The sequence below is a fragment of the Plodia interpunctella genome, chromosome 1, assembly GCF_027563975.2.
Source record: "Plodia interpunctella isolate USDA-ARS_2022_Savannah chromosome 1, ilPloInte3.2, whole genome shotgun sequence".
In the NCBI taxonomy this organism is placed as follows: Eukaryota; Metazoa; Arthropoda; class Insecta; order Lepidoptera; family Pyralidae; genus Plodia; species Plodia interpunctella.
In genome coordinates this window covers 7549132-7572135 of record NC_071294.1, presented here as the reverse complement: position 1 = coordinate 7572135, position 23004 = coordinate 7549132, and the positions used below count along the sequence as shown (strand labels likewise).

General features: G+C 36.9%; 1 protein-coding gene across 2 annotated transcripts; it reads right to left on the bottom strand.

Moving 5' to 3' along the window:
- Positions 1-99: 99 nt before the first annotated feature.
- jp (junctophilin) lies at positions 100-22155 on the bottom strand. Of its 2 annotated transcripts, XM_053756961.1 has the most exons (8): positions 21776-22155; positions 13320-13531; positions 9589-9872; positions 9044-9217; positions 6781-7115; positions 3989-5435; positions 2017-2217; positions 100-1437 (listed from the first exon to the last, which is right to left on the bottom strand). In XM_053756961.1, the coding sequence occupies exons 1-8, from the start codon at positions 22000-22002 to the stop codon at positions 1351-1353; spliced, it is 2967 nt and encodes a 988-aa protein (XP_053612936.1). In that variant the 5' UTR covers positions 22003-22155; the 3' UTR covers positions 100-1350. The 2 variants fall into 2 exon arrangements, with proteins under 2 accessions (XP_053612936.1, XP_053613013.1); XM_053757038.2 differs by lacking the exons at positions 3989-5435; positions 6781-7115; positions 9044-9217; ... (1 more) ...; positions 13320-13531; positions 21776-22155 and adding an exon at positions 2602-3091.
- Positions 22156-23004: the final 849 nt, after the last annotated feature.

Here is a 23004-nt window from a genome sequence, read left to right as displayed (position 1 = left end):
TCATACTTACTCTACACATATCTATCAATGCATTGGCGTAGGAGGTAAATTAGGTAAATAGGTGATCCCATTATTTTCAACGTGTATGAGTAAATAAAATTCTATTTAGTTTTGTTAAAATATTTTATTTGTGAAACGTAGATAAAATTGATACAAGTAATTAAAATTCTTAGAGATAATAACTTATATTTTTTACATAATAATAATGAAACTGTGAAAATTGTCTTATAAATGTTTATATAATATATCCATCCATTCAAAGAATGCTCGTCTTTCCACAACTTTCGTTGTACAGAACTCGTCAACAGTCTCATTCGCAAGATTCCCATGCCAATATATCAATTAATATAGTAAATAACTTTTATAGATTTATTATTTATACAAAAACTTCAATTTTAAGAGAATTGACGTCATAGGTATAAAACGAAGCATACATTTTGTATAAAACTGGGGTAATAATGATCTAGACAGATTTTATAAGTACATATTTAAATTTTAATAACTATAATTTAAAATTTTACAGTATAGGAAAATAAAGCATACGCTTTTCCATGTAATGCCTACAAGCGAATCAAGTAGGCTAGTTCTTTTTGTATATAAGTACATTTGTAAAGATCCTTTAAATTCATTTATGTACACTTTAAAATTACTATTCGTATTCTATCAAAGTTTGTGCTATAATATCACTCCAGGATAGCTTTCAACTAATGGAAAGAGTTTCATCAAAACTACATTAAACATGTTTGTTTATCATGTCAATATAAAGAATTATATCAACATGTTCACTCTATGGAGTAGTTAATTAAAACGTATTTAGATAACGTTAAAATGCGAATGTATGAAAAATATGGAACTGATAACAAATAATTTTCGACAAAGGAGTTTCATGGTACTTAAGCCAGTGTTGTGTTTTGTATTCGAAACAAGGCAAAAAAAGACATCAAGCATCATTTCGAAAGCATATCAAACCTACAATATGCAGGTCCATTAATAACTCGTGCTCCTTACACTCGACAGTCCAGTGGTCACAGAATATCACTCGCATCACAAAGTTGTAAAAGTTTGACAGGTGGAGCTTATAAAATTGCACTTGAAATTCTTGTCATTCTTTGCACACTTACACAACGTCAAAGAAAAGTACACTAGCAAACCGAAGTCCTTATCAACAAATAAATACGATATTTTTAAAATTAAAATGGTAACTCGTATAAAAAGGGTCATAATAAATAGCAAAGTTAACATTTTGCACATGAAACAAAAGTTTAGTCTCGACCAAGGGTGTACAAATATTTACAATATTTGGATGTATACAGTGGAGGAGAAAAGGCGCGCGCGCGCCGCCGGCCGGCGCTACGTGAGCAGCTTGAAGAACATGATGCCGAGCGAGATGTTGATGAACAACACCAGGATCACCAGCTGCTGCCGGGAGAACCAGTCCTGCAAACACCAAGCGATTATGTCGAAACTGACCCATGAATTACACCGATATGGTAAAGCTATTTAAATACCCGTGCCGTATATATTCCGTGTATCTCTCACTTTTTTGAAGACGTTACCCCTTTGGCCCAACATTGCTATAGACACTCTGTGAACCGCTGATCTAATTCCATGATTTATGTCAGATGCTTTTACGTGACTTGAATAAAATCTGGTACCAATAATACACCCGATATGAAAGATGAAGTTAAAAATTCCTTAATAATGCTACTACGATAAAATTAGTTCGTAGCACTAGCTACGATAAAATTAGTTCGTAGCACTTGTTCTACGATGTTGCTACGAATTTATGAAAAGTGTGACATATGCGACGACGCGTCGAGACAGACATTGGTAATAATTATTATGTATTTTAGTGAATGTATTATGAAATTGTATATTAATTCATTCTATATGAACAAAGACATCTTTGCCTAAAGAAAAACATATATATTTAAAGCCAAAAAACCTTTGTTTCTTTTTCCTTCTATGAGTTGTTGGCGCCCAAGATATCCAGAGATACGAACAATATCAGCTCACCTTGACTTGCGGACTGACCAAGTAGAGCAGAGGGTTGGCGCGCAGTTTCTCAGTCTCCTCGTGCATGCGGCGCACCTCCTCGCGTCTCGCGGAGCCCAGCGCGGAGACCTCCTCGCGCGACATGGCGTCGGGCGCGCGCGGCATGCCCGCCACGTCCGGCAGCGACTTCTTGCGTTGCAGCGTCTGCGGCGTGCTCAGCATCTGCCCACATAACAATGATATTACAATTTCATGTTTATTTGTTTGTATCTTCTTAGTGTGTCGACTCTGGTGTTTAATTTGTCAGGACCAATACCTCGCCACTGCCAAAGCATTGTCCGTGGCCTTGTATTAATTTGATGTATGCATAATTCTTAGAATGTGTCTTGTTTAACTACTTGTGATCATCCTTTGTCAGATCAAAGCCGAAATATCGTGAATTAGAGGCCCGTCACGGCTTGTAAAAACATAACAAAATTTATATGTAAAGCTTCCACATGGTGAAAACTTCATGAAAATTTGTGCAGTAGTTTTTGAGTTTATCGCGAGCAGACAGACGTGGCAGAGGACTTTGTTTATATCTTGTTCTTATTTTTTATTTATTACCTCTACTGGAGGCACATTTATCCAACTTTCGGAGGCTCGCCGAGCGAGAATCGCCGGCGAACACATAAGATCTTCCTCGTCTTCATCTTCGCCTTGATACCACATTTTGATGTACTTAATTCATTCAAAAATATGTAAATATTTAGTTAGTTACTAATAACCATCACTAATATTTATTACATCATTAAACTATTCAATGTCAAATTTAAAAAATTAAAACAATACACAAGAACTTTTGCCATTTGTCATTAATTTTTATCAGTTTAGCACTAAGTTTTGTAATTTGATAAGAAATCGCTGGGAAGTCGGTTAATTTGCGATTTTTAGTTTTTTAGTTAAATATAGCGAAGAGGTGATACGCGGAAAGCTGTGCCGAGTGACTGTCTCAATTTAGAAATAGAACGGGCTGCTCCCGCCGCGCGCCCGCGCCGGACGCCTACGACGTAACCGCGGCATGCGCCTGACCGACAATCCGAAGCATTTTACTACTATGAAGTGAATTCACCACGTAAGCCAACAGATATAAACAAGTCAATTTTAACCCTTGATATAAAGAATTGGGTGTTATAAGTTTAATACGTGTCTGTGTATCTGTATCTATGACCTATGTCTCTATCAACATCGTAGCTTCCAAACGGACCAATCGATTTTGATCTAGTTTTACTCTTATGGAGTGTTTCTAAAACTTGTGTTATTTTTTATTGTAATAATTTGTTTTTATTAGTTCTAATGACATGTTAATTAAATTTCACCCCTAAAGGGATGTCATTTTCAAAATCGAATTAATGCATCATAATTTTTTAATATAATAACAAATTTAAATCAAAAATTTAATGTGTCTCACTTTAAAAATGACGAAGTTTCTATTTCACCCCCTGAGGGATGGAATTTCGAAATATCCTTTCTTAGCGGATGTCTCCTAGTCACAATCTATCTTCCTGCCAAATTTCATCTTTATGGGCTCAGTAGTTTTTCAGATTTCGTGATACGTGAGTGAGTGAGTGAGTGTTTTTCGCTTATATTATATACGAATATATAGATGTCCGTAGTTCTAAGGCGTCTTTCCCATTTCATCACCCACTCAATATTTGAGATTTTTATTACATATTACAGACTTTTATTTTGCCTAGTAGGTACCTAGTTGGTCAAGTGATAATTTTTATGTGGTTTCAATATTTATTGAAATATTTTAAAATATATTTCAGCTGCTGGGAAACTAGATAAAATTTGTTATGTACACGGGTTCGATAAGGGGGAACATGGGTAAAATATAATCTAGAATAACACATACGAAACTCGAAGGCCTTGTTTTACGGTAGTAGGTCTGTTTTAAATGTTTGGTAAGTATGTAATAATAATGAAGATTATTTCAAATTACCCATCTTACCTTTCGTCCCCCTCCTCCAGCCATGGGCGCAGGAGGCGGTGGTGCTGGATTCTGTGGCACGAATAAGCTCTCCGTCCTCTTGGGTTGATAAGGTGATGGAGATATTTCTTGCCCTAAAGTTCTTTTTCGCAATAGTGATTCTTCAAAGGGTTGGTTTTCTCGAGAACTCGCTCTGGAAATAGAGCCGCGGCCAGACGCTAGATGGCCATTGCCAGCAGGCGTAGCGGCGCGCGAGGCAGGACGTGAAGCGGGCGGCGGCGCCACAGACCCCGCGCGCGAGCCGCCGCTCGGCGCACTTGCTTCCACCGACGGCTGGCGAGATCGTCGGCCGTAACGATCTACACTCCCGTCGCGGCTAGGCGGCCTTTTGTAATGGTCGAAGTAATCTATAGAAGGTCGTTGACCTGGAGCACGGGCTACCCCATTCATCTCTTGTTCTATCTGGTTCGCCTGTCTATATTGCTGTTGGTCGGCAGGCCCTTGACGGTACATTTGTTGATCGGGAACTTGTCTATATCCTTGCTGGTCGAGAGCTTGTCGATATCCTTGGTTATCTACATTTTGTCTATAAACTTGTGAATCAGGATCCATCGTTTGTCTATCGAGAGGTCCTTCGGAATGCACAGTTCCACTTCGAAATTCATTTCGCCCATACGCAGCAGCTGCCGCGTCCACATATGTGTTTTCTTGAGCTCCGCTCGTAGGTTGAGCTAGTATGCTTTGTCTCCTTGGACCAATTTGAGAATTCCATTCTTGAGTTGGTCTCTGGTTTGGTATTTGTCTATTAGCTGAAGAAAGCCTACGTCCTTGATTAACGTATTGTTGACTACTTTGATCCATATTAGGTGGTTGTTGCAAAGCGTCCTGTCTATTTAAACGATACAAAGAAGGCTGTGTTTGCACACCACTCGGGGAGGTGGTTCCATATGCATTTATTTGATCATTAGGCATATATGGTTTGTCAGACTGTACATTCGGTGATGACCAACTATCTTGACTACTTTGGTTTGGTCCATAATTATACGAATCATACGAGGGTCCACCTGTCCTATTATCTGTAATGTAACTAGTATTATTTGCAAGTCTTGGATCTATGGATTGGACTGGTTTGGGATAAGGTGCATTAGTATACTGTGCCGAAGGTCGTCTGGAAGGAACAGCGTTTGGAACTCTATTAGTCTGAGGAATTTGGGGATGCGTCGGAGGGATATGATTTGGAATGCTCTTTCCATCCAAGATCTTGTCAGATTCTTGCAATATGGGCGTCGTAAGAGGTACGTCAAAATTCTTTTGTCTGTATCTTTCCCTTAATCCTATTCTGTCAAAACCGGGATGCTTAAAATCGGGTGCGAATTGCTTCGCAGTCATTTGTGCATTATCACAGTCATCTTTTGCTTGGTCTGCCGCTTCGTCAGCTTGTTCGGCCTTTCCTCGCGCGGTCGCAGTTCTGCAAAATAAAATATTTATTTTTTTATTAATCATACGACAACTCACGAGTCAGCAAAATTGACTTGATGGATGGAAGCAGCGTTGCGTAGGTACGGCCTACGGCCGGTATTTGGTTTGTCCGTTTCAGCAGACCGGGTGTGGTGCATATGTTCATGTTCACGTTCTGACGACAACTCAGCAACATCACACATCAACATCAGCAAATTACAGAACTTGCCATTTGTTTTACTGTACACCTCTCATTTTGTATGGATTTATATCCATATATCGTAATATTGAATGTAATGATGATAAAAACTTATTTAAAAACTATTAATTCTATTTAAAATAATACGTTTGTAAGTAATGTGTAAGACAGTACATTGTACACCGATTAAAAACGTACCAGATTCTAACGATGGTGTTGAGGCCTGAGACGCGAATTGAGGACCGCGAACACCGGAGTTAAGATTCTTTTCTTACTTTCTATCAAGTCATACTGTTTTATACGATACCTGTCTACGTAATAAATAATAAGAATAAAATTTTGAATGTATAATTACAATCACGTCCATCATATATTCACATTCGCAGTATTTTATTTTTTTAAAGAACTTATAATCAAACTTTTCTGCCAGTTTGCATTGTATGATCTGTCTAAATAAAGTTCGTATTCAATGAGGGTCACATTTATTAGTCGCCGTGTATACTATACATAAGGGAACAATGAAATTTCGGGGAATAATGAATTGGCCGGATTTTTGTTCGACTTCAATTATCTACGTACTTTCACGTCTAAGTTTAAACATGGATTCTTTATTTGATAATTATTTGTATTGAAAATAATATTATTTACTGTGAAGAATATGCTTAATTTTTATGTGCATTTATTTATGCATGGGCTTGCTGTTATATAATCAGCAGGCCCATTCATAAAATGCAATTATTTTTATTCCCATTCATAAAATGCAATTATTTTATTTTATAAAATAATATGGATAGGTACAGATATAAATAAATAAATAAATAAATAAATAAATGTATTAGGACAAACCACACAGATTGAGCTAGCCCCAAAGTAAGTTCGAGACTTGTGTTATGGGATACTAACTCAACGATACTATATTTTATAACAAACACATATATAGATAAACATCCAAGACCCGGACCAATCAGAAAAAGATCATTTTCCATCATGACCCGACCGGGGATCGAACCCGGGACCTCTCGGTTCAGAGGCAAGCACTTTACCACTGCGCCACCGAGGTCGTCAGATATAATTTCAGACTTTATCGTAATTGGGTAAGGACATGCACTAGCTAGCACAATACCTACATATTAGCCTACATAACATAATCACTAACCTGGAGATAGCAATGTCGGCCTTTTGCATTGCTATTTTTGAAGCGCGTTGTGCTGCGTTGACCGCCGAGTCGACCCGTTCTCGAAATTTAGCTGAGCGCATAAGGAACATATGTTTTCGCTTCTGGCTTGTGATGAGTACATTATTCTTGTATTTGCCTTCCTCTCGTGTGCCGTCCCGAAATGTAGTCACTCCGTAACCGTATTTTCTGTTCGCGAACCATTCGCCTTCGTACCGGAGACCATCGCTTCGTTCACTAACACCGAATCCTGTACGCTTGTCGTTCTTCCATTCACCCATATAAGTTTCCGTTACACTGGCGTCTAAATGTTCATCCTGAAACAAGTTATACCGAAATATTGATGAATTGCATAGGTATGTAAAATATGACTACCTATGCTTCTTTTATATTATATTTTATAATAACTTTCAATTTTATTTACTTTCACCTGTCTCGATGCCAGTAATTCAAATATTACAAGTAAAAAAAATTACCTATTCCTGCTACAGAGTTGAAATTTAACACTCTTAATAATGCATTATTTTGATAAGCGATGGTACTTTCGAGACCTTAGAAGAAGGAAATATAAAATATATGTGCGAAAAACTTATTGTCAATTAAAACTTAGATTTGTCTATATCTATTCTCAAATTGTGCTTCACCTTCATGGAGCTCTGGAGCGTCAGGTATAACAAAGAAAGCATCCTGTTGGAGCGCCGTGAAAATATTGGTCATATTATATGAAAAATGTGTTAGATAAAAAACTAAAATAAATGATTTCATATGATTTAATCAAATTTGCAAATTACCTAATTTAAACACTATGAAATAGGTAGGGTGCCCTTTGATTCGTTAAAAAATATTGTTTCTAATTTCACTTCGTCAAACATTATTGACCTAAACTTACAACGCACAATTATTATCTAGTCTAATAGATTTTTCTGCACTTTAATTTAATAATTTAGCCTTGTAATTGTTAGCTACAATTTTCGAATCTCTATTGTAAGACATCCTAATCGACATCGAATTTATTTCTTTAGACTTAACAGTAACCTAGTTTAATAATATTTGAGACAATATTCTCATATCGAATGTATGTACGTAATAATAATTTCGAAATGTACTACAACAGGTTAAAAACTTAAGTCGGATAGCAGGGGGTGAAGGGGGCGCAGCCCCCTGTACGAAGGGGTTGGGGGGCGGTAGCCCCCCGCAATAAAAAAATCATATAGATAACAAACCTAGCTGTGTCGGTTAGGTTAGGTTAGTATTAAGTGGAGCGAGCGAAGCGAGCGGAGCTTCAAACTATGCCAACAAAAGTTAAAATGGTTTGGATGTAGTAGTAGTTTGGATGTGTCCAAAAAGTTAGGTTAGGTTGGGAAGCTTCATGATGTTAGGTAAATAAAGATTATTGCACAATAAAAATTAGGCGTTATACTTTTGTGCTTAATTGTTTAGTGAGAAACATAATTAAACCATAATGAATATTAGAAGTAATACATTATTTGGACTGCTGACTAATTTGGGAAGTAAATGAACGGCGATAAAATGTTAGAGTAAACAAAAATAGGCTATACTAAATTAGGAATGATAAAAATGTTAAGCAAAAAGTTTGTGTACCGACATAATTTAGTAATACAAAAAAATTAGGGGAACCAATGGAGACCAATGAAATATGTTTCTATGTCAGTGTCAGCTGTTATGTCAGCACACGGAGCAAGTTCCAATTTGACAAGATTTAATTTAGGGCTTCGTGAAATGGTTAGCTATCCGTCAGGGTTCAGTCTTCATAAAAGTTTGAGTACCGCTGATCTATACAAACTCAAGTACGTTAAATATGTCGTAATTAATTAGTCGACATGAAGATGCCTTTAATGAATTAATGAACAAAGTCTATTTTAAGTGTAAATTACTTCTCATTTATTTTTGCTTTTTCTTAAAACACCAATTTTCTTTTATAACAAACCAGTGGGCTTACCCATACAACTTGCATACTGGTTTATGCAAGTTGTATGGGTAAGCAAACACCGCAGCCCGTGGCCATCAGCAACTCTATACGGGTCGCCGATGCGTGGCCGACTTTTTGTGAAAACGCTACAAGTACTCTTCTTGACGGCTGCAATGTCGAAACAGAGACACTGCTTATAAGAAATTTAATCTGCTTTCGGATTCGAATTTGTATGTATTCATGTATTTTGCAAACAAATTTTTCTTTGTTTCAATTTAAATGCGTATATTTAAAAGGTAGAAAACAGACAGTGACCTCTACAACGAAGCTGGCGTTGGAGTTGGTTTGCAGCGAGGCGTGCGTGACAGCGGAGTGCGCGCTCTCCACCGAGGAGACCCAGGAGGAGCCCGAGCCGCCGGAGCCGCCCGACCGCACTGACGCCGTCCCGCGCTTATCCAGCTCACCCGCACTGCGCTGCTTGCGCAACTTCTGCAAGTACACCAAAACAGAATCTTCTATCACTATTCCAATTACTAGGTACACTACATAGTATAAAACAAATCGCCCTGTCTGTCTGTTCCAAATTTTTTTTCTGACACTTCCGACGAACTATATTTTAGCAGATTTCTTTGAAATTGCTTTGAATTTGTTCACGCTAGCAACAAACACCAAGTTCTAAGAAATCATTACAAAAAAAGCACAAAATAACACTAACAAATCGTTTTCTTTACAGAATTTTCAGCAATCAATCTCTGTAACCTACTTGGATGATTTGTTATTTGACTCTGTTTTTAAAAGACTGCTTTCTTTTGAAATCTGTAAAAATTATACGAAGAACAAATTGAAGTTGTTGTACATACCGATAATAGTCCCTTTTTCGTTTTCTCGACGAGAGACCCCCTTCGGGTGGGCTCATCGGAGCTGGCCTTGAGGACGAAGCCGCCCCTGGCGTCGTCCATCCTGGTGGCGCGGCGGTCGCTGGGATCGGGCGTGCCGGCCGCCTCGGTGAGCGACGACAGCGAACCTCGGTGGCCGTGCCTCGCGCCCGCGTTGCCTCTGTAATGCGACGCCAGTCCAAATGGCGCCGAGGTACGCACACCGTACCCATGCCGCAAACCTCGCATCCATTGTCCTTGGTATGTTCCTAAGGCAGACAGTTGCAAATTTGGAAAATAGTGTATGTTTGATCCGAATAGCTGGTGAAAGATACGGATTCTCAACCTAGATCGGGAAAACTCATTGAAATTGCTTTACTTTCTACGGCGAGAATTGTATACATTTGGTTAGGAGGCCGGCCTAGAACAGTTTTACATAATTAAGAAAAACATGAATTAATAAAAGTTTTTGTGAGTTTCTAAACAGTCAACTATAGAAATCGCTTATATAGAGCCAGTACGACAAAATAACAAATTATATCTTTAAAATTTCTAAATAGTGTAGGTATTTTACTTTTCCGAACCTTGTCTGCTGACTAATACTATCACCGAATTCAGACAGATGTCAACGCATTGCGTAGTTTGCATTTATTGCAATGAAAAATCAGCAATGTATACCGAATCCGCCACATTTCGGCAAACTGCTCCGCGATAATGTATATCCGTCTAATTACACGCTCGCAAAAATTCGCACGGAGTTGCTGAAAATGTAGATTAATTGTATTTAATGATGTACCCTAGATAACAATAATATTGAAGTGGTTTCCAATGTCAGCCAGTGTTTTTATTTAAGATAAATAATTTATTGTATTCGCATGTACTATTTAATATGTTTGTTGCCCATTAACTTGTCATGTGACTATGTAATATTTTAATAATAGTTTTGATACTGGAAGAGTTGGCAATGTGATATCAGCTGAAAACCGTTAGAAGAAAAAAAGAGACAGAAGATTGTGTATATGTACATAAATGTTTTAAGAATTAAATAAAAGATTAGTTGCCTTTTCGACCTCCTTTTATTTCATAAGAATAGATTAGGTACCTATGTTTAATTTCAATTTATTAAGTTAATCGTTATGGATATAATAGTGATCACAAAGATAGTATTCGTGGAAACTAACTCTTAGCTTAATTAAATACAGAACTAGCAGGAGCAGCCACGCCACGAATGGCGTTATAAAATAAGAAGTATACAGAATTTATGCGACATCAATACATATAATAAAACAGTAGAAAAAACATTTCTGTACATTAAATATATTTACATAAAAACAAAATTGTGCGATAGAGTCAATAGAGTAATAATTTGAAAAGAAATCTGTCTGTTTGTCTGTATGTCTGTACTTATTATGATATGAGTATTATTTCATTATTGGTCTCCTCCGGAGCAGCTATTTTCAGCTATTTTAATGTGTCTCTCATGACATCATAGCCCCTTAAGACCGAGACATTAGCAAGCGTGCACAATAAGATGTCTTATTTCCATCTATTTATTATATGTATTGATAAACCTAATAGTAGATGTAGTATTTATGGCAAACCCAAGAAGTGTTGATTTGATGTGGTTATGGAAAACATGCGAGTCAGTGGTCTGACAACTTGGGAAGACCGTGACATCCCAAGTGGAGAAGAAAAAGTAAGAACCGACCCTTGGGTTCCGACGCTTCAAATCTGTGGAACCAACCGGGAAAATGCTCAGATGAGAGAAAAATAGTACATGTCGTTTTTATTTCAGAACAAGAAATAGTGATGAATTTTTTCGTTTTACTTTATCGTTCCATGAGAATAATGTAATAGATATGAGTTAAGTGTTAGTTTAGATACAGTTTCCCGGTATCTTGCGTATAATCCAGGGCAAGTGCTATCCAGTGCCAAGTTTCAACTAAATCCAACGGATGGTAACACGCATGATTGAGTAACATTGTTTCTAATTTTCACATTATTATAATATACTTAACATATAATCTGATGATTTATATTATTATTATATATTTGTTTTAGTTAAATTTACACGAAAAAATAAAATACTCTCCATTTAGACGCAACACCAGCGAAATAAAATTGCAAAGATTGCATTATTGAAATATCTTTTCGGGGCTTTGTAAAAGGAATGCATTTTATGTATAAGTATTTTTATTATCTTATTATCGAGAAAAGTTTATTGTTCTATTATTTAAGCTATGTTGTAGAACTACTTAGTAGTACATAAATTATTCGTACGCGCAGCTACCATTTTCGCATATGACAAAAAGTGAAAGAGATTTTCAGGGAAAAGGATAACAAAAGTGATTTTATAGGGGTGAGTGTAGTTATTGCTAAACGTAGAAGATACTTTAAAATTAATAGTATGAATTTGAATTACGACCGAACGTGACAGACGTTGACAGACGTTTGGGTCGTAGAATAATAGCGAAAACTGCGGTCAAAAAGTAGAATTGACAGAAGTTCAATTATTACATATTTAGCAAATCTTTTTAGTTTTTTGAATCATTGTTGTTATTTTATTGCAACAGCAACGTTGCTGAAGTTGAGCGGCCGACACAATTGTCCGCCGGCGTGCGCGAGGTGGCGCGGTTGCGGGCGTGCCTGCTCTATATTTAACTCGCGAGGGCCGCGTGGTCGACGGCTGTATGGACAGCAGGGCTTCACTCAGTCCATTGAACAGCCATATCAAAAATTCTTACTCCACGCAATGTGGGATATGAATTGATGTATCGTTCATTCTAAGTAGATCTGAATAAAAAATTGGCTCATAATTTATTGCACGCACACCAAACGTGCACTCGAGCGCGACCTCGCGCTTTGCGCAGTTTGCGTGAAAGCTATACTGTGTTCGTATAGACGTTTGCCATTTATAGCTTACATCATGACGCCGAATGACGTAGATATGCCATAGCGGCTATGAATGAATGAGTAGATCGACTAAAGGCATTATATTTTCTGCGTTTTATTTGTATCCGTGCTACACCGGATATGTGACTAACATTTAGAACTGTATTTGTAAAACGAATTCGATGACTACATATAATTTTGTGAATGAGTATGTAATCTTAATGCGGTTATGAGTCAACGGATTGGTGTCGAGGATTGCGTGACGTGTTTCATGGTAGTGTGCGGACACAATTATACATGCCTGCCTAGGTATTACCGAGCTGATTTTCGGTAAATTCCAAGGTTGATTTGCCCTGTCAGTTCATGTGATACTAGTTCACTAGGTATTCAATATTTATTAGTCAGAATAAGCAAAGCAGTTAAGGAGCAAAAGAAAAAATATTAAGTTTTAAAAAATAATGTTTAAAAAGTTGACTTAAGCGCTATTTTAGTTTTGTGACCGTGTATCTTGTTTACGCACATAATTTCACTGACAGCAAACAAGCAAATGGTTCCTTCCTAGTTCACGCAACCGTAACTGGGTCAATAGGTGGGCTCGCTAATCGTGAACTTATGAAAATATTTTGAAATTGTTCACACTTAAACGGTTAATATATTAGCAGTTAATAAAACTCGATTATGCACCATTAATTGTCGGGTCGATTTGGAATAATACCGCAAGCGAAGCGATTCATTGTAAGAATGCCACGGTCATGTAAACGTATGTATTTTCGTCTAGATGTGAGCGGTTCAGTTGGCAAGGGAAGTAGTTAGATAATACAAACCGCCATCGGCGTAGGTTTCGGAGCCGTATCCGTCCTGGAGGCCGCTAGCCCAGGTGCCCTCGTACTTGGCGTTGCTGGTGGTGCTCTGGCGCACGCCGTAGCGACCCTTGAAGCCCTGCGTCCACTCGCCGCGGTACAGCCAGCGGTCGCGCGTCTCCACGCCCAGCCCGTGCCGCTTGCCGTTCTGCCATTGGCCCTCGAACGAGCTGCCACTGAAATATTTAAATTTAATATGAAATTTCGCATTCACTATTAATTGAAGGAGCAAGTAAAATGAGAAAATGTAATCTATATAGAAGTTTTTTGAATATTTTTTAAGTTTTTTTTTTAACTTTTTTGAATTTGCTCAAGTAAAACCACAATAAACTATACACTTAAACCATCGTCAGAAATCACAATATCTATTGGTAACCCGTATAAAATTGTATCAACTAGTTTTTGAGTTTATCGTGTTCATATTTTATTATATTACTTTTACATATGTAAAGAAGGTTATGTAAATGAAATTCCTTCCAGCGATGATTTATATATTTCAGTTTTAAGTATTTTCGTATGTATACCTACTATAATACGCAATAAAGGATTTCGTACCGTACATAGTAAATATTGGTAGTTGTTTTCTTTACGAGAAAGCCTTGAGAATACTGGTAACATTTATTATTCACATTAATATAAAGTACCTCTCAATTTATTTCAATTGATATTGATTGGCACTAGCATATATATTTCAGATGCTGACTAATAGGTCAATCAGTTAACTGCTAGTAGCTCTATGAATATATAATTTATTACGGCTATTTAAAGGTACCATGTAACATCATATCATAGGTACCTGTGCTCCATAGTAATAAACATAGTATTAAGATCTCTATTTGTAACGATCCAATCGTCTGTAAGCACTCATAATAATATAAATACTCTCTCTTTGAAAGAAGAAAGTTTGGAATTATCTCGTAGATTTTTTGTTTGTTTTTATGTATTTATTCAAAAGCAAATAATATTACGTATTCGTTTAGTTTTATAATACTTTTTACTTTACTAAAGTAATAGATTAAACCAAGGTTATAGGGCGAATAAATAATTACATATATAACAGCATTTTCGCACTTGAAGTATCTATTACTAATTTTCAATTAATACTTGAAATTAGTTCCAAATGTAAAAAATGTTATCATTGTCTGGAACTAAGTATCGAGAAGTTCCAATAATTAAACGAAATATTACGTAAGCGGAACTGACATGATTTTCATACAAACTTTCACCCCTCATTTGGGGATTGATGTTTGAAAAACTACGTGCATACCAAATTTGACCAAAATCAGTCTAGCCATTTAGCGGAACAGACAGATAGACAGACAGACATACTTTTACATTTATCATATTGGTATGGATTATGGAAGTATGTTTTTCTTTGTTTTGAAGAAGATACTGCATTGCGTGCTCTTGGTGTAGGTACCCGCGAATTCGCTCAAATACCGAAATCCTAAATAGGCGCTACGAGCGCGATAGCTTCAGCTAAGGGCTACGACGTGCACCAACTACGAGGTCCACGCTACGACGCTCTATGTAGACTCTGCTACGAATTTCGTAGCAGCCTCGTAGATGTTCTACGTGTAGTTTTATTATTTTAGAAAGTAGTTTTTGCTCTCGAGCTTTTTCTTGTTTCCGTGTATTTCAAATGTTCATTGACGACGGATCGATGTAGTGGACGTTTTATGGATTTTTTAAATGTATTTTTTTTTGTAATGAAATAAATACCATAAATATATCTAAAATATATAATTCTTAAATATAACAATGGCATTTGAGCAAGATCAAGCCTTTTTGCCAAGCTGCAGGGGAGCAACGTGCCCAAAAGACTGGCTGTAATGCCAATTTGTACTACTATGCTGAGCCGCTGAACATAGAAGCTTCCGACCCTTTGGTCACAGTATACCTCTATTATTACTAAAGACCACATAGGCTTTCCACTAGGTGTGTGAGATGACGTCAGTGTATCAGGATACGACACTATCGGCCACCCCAACCTCCACGGCACCACAATATACCATCCGATTATCATGCATCTGGCACAGGTTGTTTATGTTATTCTTTCGTTATCAGATCGGCATACAATATTGCATATGGTACATGAACCGGGATATATTATACTTACAGAAGATACCGATAACAATGTGTAGGTATACGTACCTATGTAAATATATAAATCACATAGATCACGTTCATTTGTTTTAAAGAATTAGTGATCCTACTTATGTATTTATGTATCCTAAAACTTTGAATTCAAACTTAAAATATTTAATAAAAAGTTGGATTAAATAAAATTAAACATTTTGCAACCCAATTTTGAGGAAGTGCGATATCGTCAAATACACGTTTAGTTTGGATGACATTGGATTACTAAGATATACATATTCGTAACCTGCTAGTGCACCTAGGATAAACTCCAGACGAGGGAATTCCTCAAAGGTTCGGTCCACGGTCATGAAACGTTGACGTTAACGTGATGGGTTAAAATTTTGGTTCCAGCTTCACCCGTGTGAATTTCCAATGGGAGAAAAGGTATCCTAACTACTTCTTTTTCCGAGATGACATGTAGCATACGATCTTTGTACCTACTCATAAAAATATGTCTTTGTACATTATGCAAAAACCGCATATTTAATTATATTTGTATATAGTGACCTTATCCGCAAAAATATTATCTTCTACTTTCAGTAGTCGGAAATATAATAACAAACATTTGCTCCTAAATTCCTTTCAGTTTTTATTAGTTGCGGTAAGATAATGGAATGGTCTGTTCTGCACTTAAGCGCGGCGGCTCCGGAGAACTCGAGTCTAGTTTCTATTTATAGCATAGCTGTTACAAATATTCTATCGTAACGAATTCAATGTACCTATCTAACCGGCTAAACTAACAGTGTTTGTTAAAAATCTAACCTTGGGAAACACTGAAAAAGGTCACTCTTATACTACCATATTGAAACATGTGTATAGGTAACCACTATATTGGTAATTATACTTATTTTGGTAAATACGAGTTGAACGTGAGTCTTATTAAAAATAAGCTTATTAAAACTAAAAAAGTAATTCCTTTGGTAGAATATTCATTCTTACTCTCGTTCTTTCAATAAAGTGAAAATAGAGATAGTGACAAAGGAAAAAAATAAAATATTCCGGGCATAATCAGATAAAGTATATATTATCTGATTAGACCCGGAATATTTTATTAAATTACGAAAGATTATGTTTTTAGTTCATGTTTATTACAGTAAACAAGGGTAATTCTGAAAGTAATTTTAAGTAAACTCGGCTATTTGTTTTTGCTCCCAGCTAAACCTATTCGAAGTTCTTTTACGCAGGTAATTGCCTACTCCTGTCTCTCCTTCAATACCGCGTTTCGTCCTAAGTTATGGAGGAGGTGGGACTCGTTTCCCGCTACATATATGTCCCGTCCCGTTTCCCGCAACGTGTCTCGTAAGTAGCACATGCAACTTTCAACGAGATATATGTATGATGTAATACATCGATATAGTAAATCCTCGCTTGCGATGTTGTATTTTTCCACAGCTGTGTAAAACAAAACAGTGTAGTGTACTTACACGACGACCACAGAGCAACACTACATTAATGTAGTAATTTATAAAAAAATATTAAGAAATGACCAAATTTATTTGCATAGCTATACATTATTATTGTTTATTTATTAATGTCGTGTGATATTTTGCCATATATCATCTAGCTTACGATCTCGACTTTGATTTCTGATCGACGACAATCAGCTCATACGTAAACTCACGCTGAACTCAGTGCCAAATATATCGCGTGTTTAAAAGCGTATTCAAATCATTACAAATGTTCTTCTCCGTACCAATATAATCGAAAGTTCATTTTGTCTTTCATATTCAGCCATTTAACTCACATGTTTGTTAATTACTTAATAAAATATCAAATATTCGTTATTATCATCAACACCACTGCTGGTCCACCTCAACGGTTGACCATAAAATCAAAGATGTTAAATGTCCATAACTGTTTCATGTCATGTATTTGCGTTACTTTTCCTACAAAATGAGAAATTAATTGTCTGTAGAAATCTGATATTTCTTTGACAAGAGTAGCAAACAAATCGTTAGCGATACGCTTGAAACTGAAGCCTTTTGCAAACTGAAAACAAACGAAATATAATTTATCTTTTAGAGTTACAAGAGTAAATACAGTAAGTAGTAACTAAGAACTGAAGCTACCTGTGTTTCAAATTTGAACTTTATTAGACAAGTTGAACTAGAACCATAATTATAAGCAGCATAACAAACAAATGTAAGGGTATGCGGACCCTTTCGTGATATCTAGATGGATGTTAATCGATTCTAATTGTTTACTAAAATAATTTTCTTATTAAGTTACCATACAAAATTCCAAAATTAAATGTGTTATGTTAATTTTCTTGCATTATAGTGTGAATCAATACATCCAAGATTATTATTATCATATATTTTTTTATACTACTGAGAAAGCAAACAGGCATGCGGCCAACCTGATGGGAAGTGGTCACCGCAGCCAATGGACACCTGCAACACCAGGGGTGTCAGGCGTGTCAACGTTTATAAATATACCGGAGCGAAGCCGGGCTCGAGTAAAGCCATAATAAATTAATACCTAAACCACTAAACCTATCTCAGGAATCACTCACCATATACACAAATCACTTAGGTATCTTTTAAAATTCCGCATTAAAATCCATTGCACAGCTTTAAGCATGCACTCGCTCTGTCTCTGTTCATAGGGACGGACAGACAGTCTTATACTGTCGACAAATAATTAGGTGCTCATATTTTAGGGGCGCTGCAGTGTTCAAACATTCTTTTGAAAACAAATTACAAAAGGGAAAGAAACCGTTTCTGGCAAATAACGAGAATCCTTACAAGATAAACAATAGGAAAGGTCGCGAAGTTGCAAGTAGCTCGTTTTAACATTTCTTCAAAGAAGTATTTCCTAAATTGCAAACTTTGGCAATAGGTAAGTCTTTGAAAGGATTTTTTATTGCCAAAGCAAAAACAACCTTACTTTAATGTCTGAAGGTTGAAGATAAGCTAACCTTGAAGTTATACAAAACATCAAGATTACCTGGCCCTTGGCCGTACGCTGTACCGGGCAATGACGGCCATAGAAGACAATCTTGTAAATTGAATAGTAATAATAATATTAGTAACTAACATAATAAATTATACCGTCCGATGGTTTCGCATTCATAAAGACTGACGCGACAGGGGTACTTCTTTTTATAATAGTAGCTGCGCCCCGGGGCTTCGCTCCCGTGAGAATTGCAGGATAAAAACACTGTTACCGCCTTCACCGCTTGGAGGTACTCCCAGGTTATGTTATAAAACTGCTTTGCATTTTTTATTTTCCCTAAAGGTCTAACAATTTAATATTTTTTGTAAAGATAAACTATTCTTCTCTCCTTTTGAGTATGTTTATTGCTAACACTGCTGTCAGATTTTATTCAAGTTACCTAAAGACATAATCATCACTTGATTTTTACGACTACTTACACCTCTGGCAAGAGAAGAGGCAACTAATACTCGTGAACTAGTAATAATATGGATAAAGACGGTAGTGGGTCTTATTCCTATGCTACGGTACAATACCAGTATTTGTCAGTCTAGTGTCGCAGCATTAGTGGTTTGACGCTTGATAGCCTCGTTTTAAAAAAAAACTTTATTTATATGATAGCCACTTCTTATGAGAAATAAAAATACTGAACAGTGATTTCAGATAAACTTGAGTTTAGTGTAACGTGTAAAACATGTTATTATAATCAAAGTATTATAATAACACGTTTTACATGTTACAGTAAATTATGAACAGTGTTCATAATTTGCGTGTTTACAAGTTAATATTTTTGTATTTTCTTAAGAACTTTAATTTGAAAACTAAAAAAATACCACCTCTATGCCTCATTTTTTTCATTTTTGTTTCGGTTGAAAATAAGTAGGACCTTTGTACTTAGATTCCTATTTGAAGTTTCATATTTGCACTGTTAACTTGTGTACATAAATAAATAAACAAAGTTCCTTACAAATGTGGCTTAAAGTTTACAGTGCATTATTATCATAAGTTCCTGATGGTGCACTCAAGATCGGCTACCAAGGAGATTCCTCTACGGTTTGTAGCACGGATATGAGTTTTATGTACGCGTTGAATGTAACAAAGGAGACCTTGTAACTACAACAATAAAAGCCAACAACATTTTTGTCAAAATCTTTTTTGTTTGTTTTCGCCCAATTTTAATACTTATTGTAGATATCACTTTTAAATTGCACGAAGAATCTATTTTTTATGTTTGTTACTTTTAAAGTGAATCTGTTTGTCTAAATTCTGTCTGTTTAAATTGCATCACATCGATAAAATACATCCAACCTGGATGTCGATCCTGCTTACGTTAAGTCAACATTGCTTTTCATTAGTGTCTCTTGTTATTCCGCATTAAAAACTACTATTGAGACACGACAATGACTTATCGTTAATATAATCGACACCTTGATATATGAGTAGACACCGGCCCTGGTGATCGAGTAACAAGACCAAGATAGTTGTTATAAGGTCTCTTATTACAACCTTGTATAATTTACGCCGGTATCTGCATCACGCAGATTGCTAATGAAGCTAGTATTGATTGAATCTTATTAGCATGGAGGTCAATCAGGAATCAGAATATCGGTCGGGATGCCCCGTGCGATGGAGCAATGACCTGATGAAAGTGGGTTGCATTGAAGCAGGCATAAGCTCCGAGATTTAACCGGAAGTCCTGGCACAACATCACATTCAGGCGGAGTCGTTTACCATTTATTCCATTTGTTAATTTACTTTATTGACTGAAGTCTCTAGTTTAAATTATGATTATTGTTACTCACACCTTTAACATGCTTTAATAATGTATAGGTATGTGATATTTAGATATTGCCTCATATAACATATGTACTGGACATATAATATTTACGCCGATTCAGATACTATGAAATGTTTCTTCGCGACAGCTTTAACGATTTTGACGATATTTAACGATTTTGCCGATATTGAGGCGACTAAGGATAGCCTAGGCACAGCCTAGGCAGCTGATAGGCAACTATAGCATTCCCAAGGAGATAGTCACAGCCGAATCTTTAATTTTAAGGTTTATTTCCCCCCAACCCCAAACTTCGTTGCTTTTTAACAGAGATGAGAGAGTGGATCCGAAAGATGAACTCCTCTCAAAAGATAGATGAACTCTTTATTGCACCATTTACAGAAGGAATATAAGTAATAACTAGGTATTCAAACATAAATTAGCGTTAAGACGGATTTAACGCAAAGTAATTTTATTGCAGTCAAGCTTTGGATTGAAAAAGAAAGAACTGAACTATGAGAAAAATATATAAAATAAAATACAGTCAAAAAGTTTGATAAATAACGGAGTTTTATAAAGTACTGTGCGCTACTGTGTACAAAATTAAAAGCGGAATATTTTTTAAAATAATTACAGCGAATGATAAACCGCGGGTTTCCCAACTAATATTATAAATGCGAAAGTGTGTTTGTCACCTCTTCACGCATTATCTCATGGACCGAATGTTATGAAATTTGGTAGGTACACGGGTAGAAAATATCCTGGAATTACACATGGGATACTTTTTATCCCGAAATTTCCACGGGAGCGAAGCCCCGAGGCATTGAATAAGGGTCATAAGCGAGTTGTTCTTATCATTGCAATATAATTTATGTTTATTGTTATTAATAATGAAAGCCTCACCGTGTGTGTTTTGGTTTCCACCTTCGATAGGTACTTTTTATTGTTAGGTAGTTAATGTTATACAAGGGCTATGTTGTAAAGTGCAACAACAATTGCAACTTGATTAAGACATTTTGCGGAAAAGGAGTACCTAACTGCAGAGTTATAGAAGGGAAAAGAGAAATAATCTAGGTACATATGAAATATTTTTCTTGTGAGGTCAATTTTTATTTGTTATTATTGGTATTCTAGGCAACTCAAGGTCTACATGTACTTTCCGTTACCATCAGCATCAGTCTCACAGTCAGACAGAATAAACTCAACGTTCACGGTAACGTTCTACATAGCAAATATTGTAGATATTGACACACGCACCCTTCTTCTCAATTACAATTCATTAAATCATGATTTGTTTTACATTGGGTCGTTATAAAATATTGTATGTGTGTGTATGATAGTGATTTGACACATATATGAAACTGTTATCACGTGTCGTTATCAGTGGCTACAGATCGATATGAATATTTCGGAGGTGATTGGGCCATGAGGCACTTTCACCGCCGTTACACACGTTTTCTAGCGAAACACCGAACTCAATTATTAATAGCAGCCTATTTTTGGAGCGGCTTCGAACGCGGATTTGCGCTCGGGCATGTGCGAGGCCCGGGCGAAGTCACTATCTCACCTGGGCCAGGTGTAGACACCGGAAACTTCGAAGCCGAAGTGCCAGGAGCCAGCGTAGGCGCCCTGGCCTTTAGGTCCTGTGCACACACCGTGACCGTGGGCCTTGCCATCCTCCCAACCACCACAATATGTTCCACCATCGTCAAAGTCGAACCGGCCACCGTTGAGGCCACGCTGCGGGGGGTTTCCGCTAGCGGCGTGCGCGGTGTCGAGCTCGCTCGGCTGCATCACGCGGCGCCGTGCTGCCGCGGGGAGGGCCCTCCGCACGCACCCTCCTCCGAGCTCGCGGTATAAATAAACATCAGCTGGGCATGTCGCGCCGTGGCGCGCCGCCGAGTGAACACCACTCCGGTCCTGCGCGAGGAGCACTGCGCGCCCGACGCCCGCCGCCCGCCCTCCGCTCCCCGCCCGCCCTGCGCACTGCCTACACCGCCGACTACCGCCTGTGACCGCCGCCGCGTTGCCGCCGTTGCGCCCGTCTATCAGCAGACTCCTTATTGACACCGATTCAAATTCAACAATAATAATTATTAAATCATTATTACATATTATCACAACTACACCAGATGTGCTTATAATATATAATTAAGTAGTACTTGAAAACATCATAAGACTCATTAAAATAATAACTTTAGAAAACATTATGCGTCGTCATCTAAATAAGTAATGATGAAGCAGTTTGGGTCGATGCCGCTTTTAACACAATACACAGACTTTACTAGATAGGTAATATATAGAGATCTACTAGCTATAAAGATAATGGTTTACAAAAATGTGTATTTAAATATATAAAATCTGGTAATTGGGTCAAGGTTATCATTGTCATCCACATCGACAAAATAAGATAGTTATTTTAATTAGGTACCTTTGCAAAAAAATCATGTATTCTCACTCACATACTTAAATTTATTATATAACTACGGTGGAGTCTGGTAGTTAGTGTAGATATGTTTAAACATATGTTTACTTTATTCTATATTTCGCTGTAAACCCCCGAAAATAAAATCCCCACCCTATTAATATTAGAAAGTACGCGATTCCCATGGAATTTGGTCAAACAGTCTGATTGTCAACGGCACATTATAAAGTAGATGGCGCTACTGTGCTTAAATAAAAAACGTACCTAAATATTATATTTTTTTAAATAATTACAACGCTAAAATGATTACAACTAATGATAAACCGCAGGGTGAAGCTAATTAATAAATAAGCCTTGTCGTGCTGCGAAAC

Excerpts from the sequence above, each read along its gene's own strand:
- jp (XM_053756961.1), bottom strand. The coding sequence starts at position 22,002 with ATGCAGCCGAGCGAGCTCGACACCGCGCACGCCGCTAGCGGAAACCCC. Across the intron at positions 7,116-9,043 it reads ACGCCAGCTTCGTTGTAGAG|GATGAACATTTAGACGCCAG; the intron begins GTCACTGTCTGT and ends AACTTGTTTCAG. Across the intron at positions 1,438-2,016 it reads TGGTCAGTCCGCAAGTCAAG|GACTGGTTCTCCCGGCAGCA; the intron begins GTGAGCTGATAT and ends TGGTGTTTGCAG.